General features: G+C 39.7%; 1 protein-coding gene across 1 annotated transcript in view; it reads right to left on the bottom strand.

Moving 5' to 3' along the window:
- Positions 1-1,872, bottom strand: part of lrpprc (leucine-rich pentatricopeptide repeat containing) — a 68,594-nt gene extending 66,722 nt beyond the window's left edge. The window contains exon 1 of the mRNA XM_036573838.1: positions 1,688-1,872. Coding sequence (XP_036429731.1) covers positions 1,688-1,842 — 155 coding nt within the window. The 5' untranslated portion in view covers positions 1,843-1,872. The remainder of the gene's footprint in view (positions 1-1,687) is intronic.
- Positions 1,873-12,351: the final 10,479 nt, after the last annotated feature.

The following is a 12,351-nucleotide window of genomic DNA, read 5'->3' as shown; positions in this document are numbered from 1 at the left end:
ATTAAAAAGTCAGTGACAAGGCAAAACTGGTTAAAGAGGAAATTTTCAAAATATCTGCACATTTTAAGTCATTCAGAAGGCTTTGGTGCGAAATGCTATGTTCTAGAGAAACTTACTAAGTCAGAATTATTCATAGTGGTGGTGATAGGAACCAGACATCTAAAGCATTTAAATCATTGTCAAATCATTCTCTCTAAAAGCTCCCTAATAGAAAGGTATTACATTAAATGGTTATGAAACACTACCTGATGCCTGAAACACTGTTTTCAGACAGCTTTATGAAGGCTTTGGCTCAAAACCTTTTAATGTTTGAATCCAGAGTGGAACAGACAGGCTATGTTAGCGTTTCAGACACTGCAACCCCTAGTTCCCATCACCATCACTGTAAAGAATTCCAAGTCAGTAAGTTTCTCCATAATAAACCACTTCACATCAAAACAAACTGAAGGACTATGTTTACAGCACAATGATTGACTTATTTTGGAAATCTACTTCCCCTTTAAGATGCTTGGGTTAAGTTCTATGTACAGCAGCCATTCAGGGCCTCAAGACCAACCAGCCCTGCTGCTCTCTGAGTGAAAAGACCTCTTAGTTCATTTAGCACTGCTGTACAGACTAGACTAGAGATATTAGGAAAAAGTGGGCAAAACAGAGTATTATTGTCTGACATGTGGCCTCACTGAGAGACAAAGTGCACATGATAAATAATGACCTTGACCCACTGACCTGGTAAACACTAACAAGGAAAGAGACAGTAATGATGCACCAGATTACAAATGTATTCATTTTCAGGGGGAATATGCATTAAATCAGAGATAACTAGCATGTTTCCAAAGATTCACACCAGGGAACAGACAGTGATCATGGAACTGAGGCAGAGCTATACAACTAATGATGGTTAACAATGCTGCTACAGACATGTTGTAATAGGGAACACAGCTGGTACAGACATGTTATAACAGATAACACAGCTGGTACAGACATGTTGTAACAGGTAACACAACTGATACAGACACGTTGTAACAGGTAACACAACTGATACAGACACGTTGTAACAGGTAACACAACTGATACAGACATGTTGAGGCGTTTATACGTAGAAAATGAGTATGTAAATGAAATGTAACTGCTGATAAGTGACATCTTATGTCTGTAAAGTCACAGCTTTGAGTCTGTCAAGCAAAGCAGGCCGCGTTTTTTTCAACCAGGCTGGTTCAAACTTTCTCGTTCAACCTTAAATACTGCAGCTTTTACGTGCTGGTGCTGCACCATTTAAGGTGGAACGTGGAAATTCGAACAAGAACCCAACTTCAGCCTCGTTTTCCTTCAAACCAAAGCAGAACCCGTATAGCTAACTTACCCCGAGCACAAATGGAATGAAATATCTAATATCTGTATTTTAGCAAAGGCTCCACATTAACACCTCCTGGTCAGGATGAATGTTATCCTGAGGGCAGTCTGTACGGACAAAGCCGAAATAGGCTTCTTTTTCGCCAGCTTCTTAACTAAATTTTCCGCTCCACCTTAAATGACGAACCACTTACATTCACCATTTAAGGTGGAACGGAAAACTCGAATAAGAGGCCAACTTCAGCCCTGTTCGTGACGGTCATGCCCCCGCCGGTCACTGTGAGATCTAAACAAGCATGGGCTGCGCAGCACGCCGCGGCCAACAGCCTCAACCTACCTGTTCACACTGCCGCTGAGCCCCGCTGCCCTTCGGCAGACCGCTCTACTGCAATAGCCACTAACGGTCGCTACATGCTTGTGTGTCCCCTTCACCGGCAGAAGGGCACAGGGGGAGATTTTCAGCAGCCGGGCAGACCGTAAGAGCGCAGCCATGTTTAACCTGCAGCAGAGTGGGAGAAGGACATCCGCACCGCGTCACAGGGCAGAGGGCGCCGGACGAGTACATTATCCACATACAGAGGGGGGAGTTGTGTATTTAACAAGGACAGATGTTATGAAATACGTCGTATCATGAATAATTGTATGCCGTATGTTTTAATATTATATTTTAAACGCAGTTTAGATAGCTTAAGCGCCTTGCCTGTGCTATGTGTAAATATAGTTAGTTCACAGCTGAAATCAGCGCTTGGATCAGACCATGGAAACGTTAAAGGGGACGCATCCAGTGCTGACCGCAGTGATGTGCGACCTCGGGTTTTTGGACTTGATTCCAGTTGTCTACTCCTGTCGCTGGAATCGATGAAATCAACTCCGCTTTATTTAAAACCATTGATTTAAAACCTCGAGCTTCGAAGGCAAATTCGGGGCGATGTACTGAGAAAATAACTACATAATTTTGATAATAATAATAAATAAATCATAGCCAGTTAACCAGATTTAAAGTAAAGTTTTTATTCTGGAGCCCCTGAATATTATCGTATTCCTTTTTCTATGCGGCTGAATTTGGCTAATTCGCCAGTTGTTTTCTCGTTCTAATTTTCCGTTCCACCTTAAATGATGCAGTAGTTAACTAAATAGTGTACATGTGCAAGAACGTTGCTGCAGCACCTTTTAAGGTGGAACGGAATATCTGAATAAGAAGCAGGCGAAACAATGCCAACTTCAGCCCCATATTGTTTTCCCCAGCGTTCTGCGAAAAATAATGTTTACTATTGTTTTTTGATTTCGTTCCCTGTGCAGCTTTAAACCCTTGCTTGTTGCAGTCCTAATCATGTTTCCGTAGCGGAGTTAGAGCGCAGAGCGGTGCACGGTAAAGGCGGATATACTCATCACGTTTTTAGCAGCGACCGGTGAGCAGCGTTGTATTATAAAGCTGGTAAACGAACTCAACTCACGATACCGTCAGAATGTCATTTGAGCCAACTACAACGGAAAAACACGGAGTCGAAGAGTCGACTTAAGTATTTCGACCAAGACGTACTGGATTCAAAGAATCGGCTCTTTTGGAATCGACTCCTCATCACTACTTTAGGCGCTTCACCCTGGGCTGTATTGCAGTAACGTTGTATCCCCAGTACTATTTAAGAAAAAAAGCACAGCACAGTTTATGTTAGGCGGGCAGTGATTTACTAAATAATTATCGACGTTTATTTGCACCTTGCTACGAATTATGAGTGTAAGTCAATTCAAGATCCTATTTTCTGTGTTATCACGGCTGTTTTAACACTACGGTTTAGCCAGCTGACGTGAGTTAGTTTTAACCATAGGTGTGTAGTTAAGAGTCTGTGGTTTTAACGTTAACATCTGTGTGTTGACCAGTGGCTCCATTATGGGCAGGTAAAAGTGATTGCGCAGCTAATGCACACATAGCGGTAATTTAATAGCACAGCTTCAAGACTGAGAAATGTCCTTTATTCAAGTTAGAGAAACGATTCGTCATCAATGACCTGACCTAAGTCACTCACCTCACTGTGGGTGAAACTAGTTGCAAACAGCAGGTTAAATGTTCACACTGTAAAAAAAAAATCCTAAATTTCCTTCAGGAAATCTCATCTATCTATCTATCTATCTATCTATCTATCTATCTATCTATCTAAAATATAAAAATATAAATTCTGAATTCATCTTTCATATAATGTACAAATCGTATTTACTGTAAGTAAAAATTTATATGGCTAATAATTTAGTTTATTACTAAATAATTACTAAATAATAAATCAATTTTTATTTACATCAAATCTTTGCCATAGTCAAATGCATATCTGTTTACACATTGCATACATACATTTAACGTAAATTTATGTTAAGTAAGATAAAATCACAAGTTTACTTTCACAACTTATTTATACATAAAATAACAAACCATCACATTAAATAAATGATGAAAGGTAACATCATTGTAGTCTTCAGACACTGGTTTTGCTCTTATTCAACACTGATTAATCATTATTTAGTTATGCCCTTTACCTGATGTGTCATATATTCAAATGCTTATTTCAGTGAAGTAGCCCAAAACACCAGCAAATTTCAGTTTAGAGAAGTGGAATGATCTGACTGCAGCATTTTAAAGGTAGAAAATATGATTTGTATTTTTAAAAGTTTCTTCTTTTTTTATTTTAATTACAATCAACACAAGTGTGGTTGATCTGAGTAAATGAGCAGTGATAACCACAAGTTATGTTATGTTCAGGTACAAATATAACTGTCATTAACAGACATGTGAGTGAACAGTAACTATGCAGTGAACATTACATTAATCCATTCATTCGTTTGTTTGTTTGTTTGAATGCCAGATATTACAATAGGTCTCCTTGTATTTCTGCTGTATAATTTTTTAGCTTAGAGGCATGTTGTGCTTTGCTGCTTGGTGCTGTCTGGGGTCAAGTTTGGAAAAGGTCAGCCAGGTGGGGTGTTGCCAGGCACAAACCGATGCCCACCGGGTAACCATGTCTCATGCCGGGTGTCAGGACCGAGGAGCTCTATCATGTCTGACATGTGGCATGCTGCACTCGTTTTCAAAGTGGACACACCAACACACGTGCCACCCACACAGCAGCAGCCAGCTGACAGGTGACATGGAACAGGCACTGCCTGCCAGGCACATTCGTCTGACTCCTACTGAGCAGGCCCTGCGCCGTCCCAGACTCAGTCCGTCAACCCCTGTCAGTCAAGCCCTCCTACTGAGGGGTGGTGCTGCTAGTGTATGAGCTGGACTTTGAGGGGCTTTGGCGAGCCTTGTGAAGCAGAATGAGTGTTTATGAACAGGCCTTAAAACTCTTTCATGCATTTTTTTTAAAGAACATATTAAATTTTAAAAGATTTTTTTCTACAAATCATCATCTCTATTAAACATGTAATGGAACTGTCCGCATGTGGACACCATGCATGAAAGCGTCAAGATGAGGTTGGCATTTTTTCGAGAGATCACATAAACAAGTAATGGCCATATTTGTGCTTTGGAATACTGTATTTCTGCTGAAGTTGTACTGATCTTGCCGATGGAATTGACTTGAAATGACTTTTGTTGACTGAATTAATTGAAATGACTGTTTTTGAGGATCTAAAGTTTGACTTGACCTTAACCTTGGCTTTGAGGAGAGTGGTTGAATACTTATTATTAAGGGTGTAAAATGCATTGAGTTTAGGGTGGCTTCACATGGTGAAACTTTCATGCAACTAGTTGCATGTTGTGAGTTGCCTGCAATATAATTACATAAAGCAATTCAAAATCAAAGGTGCATGCAACACATTCAATTACTCAACTTGTTCGCTAAGTTTGCAGCTCATATTTTTGATACACTGTATCATTTTTGCTGTAAAGTCATCCACATTTCTATCCTTTTTATATGCTTTTTTTCCAGCTGTCATCATTAATGGCATTGCCATCATTACTGGCATTGGCCTTAACAATGCTTTTAGGCCCAATATCTTTCAACCATCTAGCTTTTTAAAGGGCCATGTTGTGGAAAATTGAATTTTCAACATATTTACATATATCCAACTATTTAGCCTATAGCAGTTTAGCCCCACCCACTGACACCTAAGATATAAGGAGTGTTTCAGTCTGTATTACATTTTGAATGAGGCACAACACATGGCAGCCAACCAGAACAGAGCTCATTTGCATATACCTAAAGGCACAGTAACAACGTTTATTTCTAAGAGATGAAGAGCAATTGGATAACTGTCATATAAAAATGAATTATGATTATTTATACCTCATATGTAGACCTAGGATTTTTTTTATAACAATATGCTCCCAGCAGAAGCCTTGTGATCCCTATAAAGTATCACTTGGAGCCACCACAATCTCACAGACACACAGTATTAATATTTTACTAACTGTACACAAGAAAACAAATTCCCCCATACAACCATCCACACTGCCTATAGACCTCCACTGCTAGTGTGAGGATGGTCCTACAAAGCTGTTAAAGAATTGATTGCGAACCTTCACAGCACCCTGCTCTGTGAATGGGAGCACGCTGCTTGATAGACTCCGCTCGCCTGCCGCTCTGAGGGGAGTGGCCGCTCTTTCAGAGGCCATGAGAGCTAAAAGTGGGGAGCTCAGGGGAGGAAACATCTCAAGGTCACTGAATTATAGAGGAGAAGCGAGGAGGTGAGCTGAGCACTGGTGCTCCCTCCTCCCTCCTCCCTCTCTTTCTTTTTTGCTGAATGAACTGATGAAATGCCTGGGCTATTTTTCTACAGCATGGATGCATTTGTTAGCAATCTTTTATTCATCATGCTAATCAATTATTTACCGATTATTTTCACTCCTTTACCGTAGAGTTTTGCTGATCTTTTTTCTCCCTCTGCCCAAATTGAAGACCATATCATATGTTAGAGGAATATTTATATTTCAGGTCTGTGGATGGGAAAATGGTATATCTCAGCTTTCTGCTTACCATTGTTTTTAAAACTCACCAAACAAACAAACATAATATCATGGCAAGGTCAGACGAGATACTTGCAGCAGAGCACAGGAAGCCACACCATTTCCATACTTTCAATATTCAATAATGACATCATCAAACAAGGGTGCTTCCCACTGGGCCAGCCTTTAAAGATGAATGTCTTCTGTTGAATCTCTGAAAAATTCAATTGTTAAGATGTGAGCAAAGTCTTTCAGAGTGGTTTGATATGAAATTCTCCTTTGTGGAGAAACTTACAAAATCAGAATATTTCACAGTGGTGGTAATAGGAACCAGGCGTCTTTACCAATACCAACATTATATTGCAATATTATAAAATATTAAAAAGAGGACATGTGCAGGTTCACTGCTCATACTGGAGAAGTGCCGGGGCGGCACGGTGGCGCAGTGGCGCAGTGGGTAGCGCTGTCGCCTCATAGCGAGAATGGCCTGGGTTCGATTCCCGGCTGGGCGGCCAGGGTCGTTTCTGTGTGGAGTTTGCATGTTCTCCCTGTGTCTGCGTGAGTTTCCTCCCAGAGTCCAAAAACATGCGGTCAGGCCAACTGGACATGCTAAATTGCCCCTAGGTGTGAGTGTGTGTGAATGTATATGTCTGTCTGCCCTGCGATGGATTGGCGACCTGTCCAGGGTGTATCCTGCCTTCCGCCCAATGACACCTGGGATAGGCTCCAGCACCCCACCGTGACCCAGAAGGATAAGTGGTTTAGATGATGTATGTATGTATGTATGTGTTGGTGACCCCAATTCTTATCATCACACGGATCTAAATCTGAATTGGTGAGTTTCTGTACAATTAACCACATCACATCAAACTACTCTGAATGACTTTGTTTACAACTCAATTATAAAACTATGCTAAAGTTTTGAACAATTGGTGGAATTCCCCTTTAACCAGTCTATCTCAAATTTGGGGTCCAACATATTGTTTTTCAGATCTAAACCAGTAATTATGATGTGTAAACCATGAAACAGCTCTCTGATGTGGGAAACAATTTGTTGCATATCACAAAGCCACCTCCCATCTACACTCCAAGAAAAAAGGTACTGAACTGTCTCTGGGGCAGTACCCCTCTTGTCACTGAGGTAATTGTACCATAATCCATTGAAATTATATTTTCTAAGTTTCTAAGTATATTTTCTAAGTTGTACTGACTCCACACACCCTGTCTCATCTCCAGGCTTTTATTTTATTGTTCTGTTTTAAAACATTTGGATATGAAAAGGTACAAATATGTACTTTTCACCTGGAAAAACCTATTTAAGATACACAACTGGACCTTAAAACCACTGTTGCACCTTTGAGGGAATATTTACATTGTTTGTACCTTGATGAACAAAAATGTACCTGATCAGTACTTTTATTTCTAACAGTGTAAAGTGCAGAATGTCAGCTTTAGTTCATGGGTATCTAAATCTAAATACTGTGCAAAAGAATTTAGGCCACATGAAAAAGAACATGGTCAGTAAGCATATATTTACAATGAAAACCATTCACATTAGAATTACTATAAATAAACATTTATTCAGTTAATTGTGAACTGATGTCTGTCAGTGTGTTCTCCTCAATCAGTTGCAAATATACATGCCACCATGTCACCAACTTTCCCAGAAGAGGTGGCATGCTATGGAAAATATAATGCATTTTTCTTCCATACTGTAAGGTATTTCCAAGTGAAACATAGTACTGTAACAGATCTGTAACAGTTTCTCTTGGTAATAGGTGTGTGTATGTGTGTGTTATATTTTTATAATGTTTAATTATTATATTATTATATATAGTGCACTCAAGAGGCACATGATTGTGATAAAAGGAGAATTTTGTCTTTTAAAATTATATATGATAAATTGTGCTTAATAAGACCACCGACTAACAAGATGAATAAGGTCAGTTTTGATTTCAAACTGACATTAATTAACATATCAAACACTTTATTTTCACACATTTAATGCTTTGGCTACCTTTTCTGCCTTTGCGCCTTCTATGAACTGCGTATGTAAAATATTACATCTGGAATGAACTCTAAACCTTTTGTAAGGTTTCTATTACATAAACTAACGATACAGTGATACACAACACTGGAACAATCATAACTTCCTTTAACACTGGAGGACTGTGGAGGGTATAAAAATTCACTCAGCGATTCACTCAGCACGGATAAACTGAAACTACAGCCGACAGTCGACACTTTAACGTCTTAGCCAGTGTTTTCATTTTTAGTCTGATGTGTTAGAGCGCAGAGTTGAAACAACAAAAAAGGTCCACGCATGAACTGCACCATAAGAACTAAGAGGCATGCAGCAGAGAGATGGAGAAAGAGAGAAAGCGGAGTGTCCCTGAGGCTTTGTCCATGTCTGTGCGTATCAGGGAGTGTGAGAGTGTGAACGCAGTGGCAGGAGCAGGACTCTCCCCAGTGAGAAGAGTGTTGTCTCCCTGAAATCCTTGTGAACCAAAGTGTCACACACGTGTGAGGATAGAGGGCAGAACTGGTGGCAAGAAAAATGACACCGCAAACATTGTGAGGACCCCCGGGGGACTGAGCTGACTGAGTGTTAGGACCCAAAACACGCAGGCAGACACCTTCACCGCACCACTCACTGCACTCTGTACGCTGACCCAGATTCAGCTTTCTCAGTTTTGGAATCTGAATCGTCATAACCTGGAAAGCACATCTGAGTCTGTACTTTCATTCACCTTCACATCACTTTCCAGCGATGTTCTTCTTCTTCCCATTTCATGGAAGAACATTTTTTCCTTGATTTTTTTAAATAAAAGAGTTTCGGAGTGTGTTAATATTGTTAAAATTTCACTTCCCAGTCCATTTACAGCCCATACATGGTTTTAAAGCTTTTGTGATGTCAGACTGCTTTCTGAATGAGTCACTGTAAAGGGCAGCCAATTAGAGCATAGCTAATATACATACATCAGTCTTAAAGGGGCTATGTCATGGAAAGCCGAATTTCCTTCACTTTTTAAAAAATTCTTAATATATGTAAACATTTAACAAAATTTTCAAAACCTACCATTCACAGACCATATACAGAAATTAAACTGCCAGAACAGCCCTTTCTGAATTAATTGTTTCTGTGATGTCACAAGAACCAGCTCATTTGCATGTATCCACCTATTCGGCCTACAGTTTAGTCTCGCTCATTCATTTTGAAGCTCTACGGGGTGTTTCAGCTCTGAATGCTGAGCTGATGAGGCACAGTGCAGGATGGCCAATCAGAACAGAGCTCATTTACATATATCAGTCTTAAAGGCACAGTAACAAAAGCAGCCTGTTTAATTCTATGGAATAAAGAGAAGCTGGGAAAATAGTCATGTAAAAATGAATTATGATCATTTTTGGTACATGAAAATACACAAATGTTATAAGTAAAAATTCCAAAAAAAAAGTGAAATGGGCCCTTAATAGGCTCAGTGATGAAAATGATGTTAAAGGAAGAGAAATTCTAAAGCTAATGGAGAAAGAAATGTTAGAAAATAGTTACATAAAAATGGATTATAACTGTTTAACTTCATATAAACATCCTCAAATGACCTTATAAATTACGATGCAAGAATAATATGAGTACATTATGAGCCTTTTAAATCACAATGGTCTAGGCCGGTATTCTCAGCTCCAGTGTTGGTGATCTACTGCCCACTGTTTAAAGTCTTCCCTAATCCAGCTCATGAAGTGGGTTTCCTGGGAAGGAGCTAGGAAGCACTGCTCTAGACGATTCTGGATAACACTATTATCTCTTATGATGGCATCCAGTGCCAATGACTGAGGTGGACTGCACTATATGCAAAGAAGGTCAGCATATATTTTCTCAGGAATGCATTTGTGTGCATTTTGCAACAAGAGATAATGATCACAATCCAACTGATGTGACAGACGATGACATCCGCCATCATCCACGCATCATTACCAGCATCATTATATTGTTATTATCATCGAGAGGCTCTCATGCTCCAGCACCTCCCCAGCCTTCCTGGCCTGTCCACTCTCATCAGCTGTCCAGACCAAGGCAGCTCCATAGCTGGATCTCTGCTCTGGCTTGGCCAAGCGTGACAACAAAGGACAAATCATATGCTGTATATCTGCTCACTCTGAGGCTGCCAGGATGACCTTGTGACAGGCGCACTAAGGACAGTCTGTGAACTGCAGGACCAACACTGCTGTAATGATGCCTGACGCATCAGGATAATCACCTGAGAATTAGGCATGCTTCTATGATCAGTGACTCAGGGCTGCTGTTTGGACCTTAGTTTTCAGGCCCTGATTGGATGGAGAGCTACCCACCATGAGTAGCTCACACATACACACACTGGATGCACTCAACTATGCAGGCTGTCATTTCAAGTAAGATGCAGTGCAGAGCAGAACAATATATAATAGGACATTGAGACTTGTTGCATGACATATACACCTTTGCCAAAAAGGGTTTTTGGAGCAATGCCATAGAAGAACCACTTTTGGTCCCCTAAAGAACCTTTTAGTGAAACAGTTCTTATAAACTATTTTTATAAATAAGAGTCTGAAAAACACTTTTGAAGTTTGAACTTCCGCATAATGTAAAGGTTCTGTATATAATTAAAGGATAACTTAAGGTTTTCTTAGCACTGAACATCCTTTAAAAAGACTTTCGCAAACTTTGTCTCGCTTGCTGACCTGCAGAGATGAAAATTCAGCTCAAGTACAGTTTTGTAAACCATATTCTATCAACAACATTAAAAAAAACTGCATAATTCAACTGATCGACCTCCATAACAGAAAGAGAACCATTCTATGGCTGCTGTGGAAAAGGATTAGGAATGTAATTCCTGTAAGGCTTTTAAGACTAAATACATTTCTACAAATATGTAAAGTTTAGACACACATGGAGTATTTATGTATAAGTTCGCCAGTAACATGGACCTTGGGTTACTTATATTCAGACTATTAGAGCTAGGCCCTCACTTTAGGCCGCAAAGGTCAAAACCTGGCCAAAATAAGGAAACATGAGTCCAGGATAATGGCAATTAGTGCTAACACCATTATGAAATTTTAGTACTAAGTTAGCACTAAGCTAACAACAATTCAGATGAATATTTTTAGTGGTTCTAGATTAAATGTGGACATTTGAAACTTGTAGAAGACATTCTATGTTTTAATTGAAGCTTGTAACAGACATGTTAACACAGATTTTACCATGTAGCAGTTTTAAGGTGACTCCTTTAGAGTCTTGGCACAGGGCTGCTGCTCTTCTCCCTCTGACTGAAGCATATTAGGCTACCACTCATACGCAGACAGTGATTTATCTAGGACTTCCAGAAGGCCTATAGTCAAGTTTGTTTCTCATAAAATTGGTCCCACCCATTGTTAATCAAAATCCACTTATTGTATTAATGGCTAATCTGACACATTAGGCCTTTAAGTCATCTCCTACAGTCCTAACCAATGGGAGAACTTGCTTGGCTGTATCTACCAGGATACTGCAGAGAACAAAATCCTAATTAGATAGTTTTCTGTTGGGTGTTTTTTCAACTCTTTTGTTAAATTAAACTAAAACTTAACAAGAATTACTTAGAGAATTACAAGAATACTTGCATAATTTAAATAGACCAAATATGAAGATTATATTCAACAAAAATAAACAAAACATTACAGACATATTTTTCTTTGTTTCACAGAAAACATCAGGCCATCTCTGAAGGACTATAAGGCCCTGAGAGTTCCCTACTGCCTAAAGCACATTCAAGTGAGAACTGATGTCTGATATTTGCTAGAAGAGCTGAGATGAAACCATGGCCAAAAACCCATCTGCACCAAAGAGTCTCAAATTGCCTGCAATGTACCATGGAGGTCTTTTTACATGGAAAGCTCGAGTGAAAAACTGCTCTCAGCCTACAACAACAGAGACTTTCCAGTAATAACATCACATTCACTATCCCACACTGATTTACTGTGTTACTGCTGGCGCAGCCGTGATGCTGTTTGAACGCTCCTTAATTGGGGCTTTAGTGCTTTAGGCGGCAGAC

Source organism: Colossoma macropomum, unplaced genomic scaffold (genome assembly GCF_904425465.1).
Source record: "Colossoma macropomum unplaced genomic scaffold, Colossoma_macropomum, whole genome shotgun sequence".
Taxonomy (NCBI): domain Eukaryota; kingdom Metazoa; phylum Chordata; class Actinopteri; order Characiformes; family Serrasalmidae; genus Colossoma; species Colossoma macropomum.
Note: the sequence above shows the minus strand (reverse complement) of the source record. Positions and strands in the feature narration are given on the sequence as shown.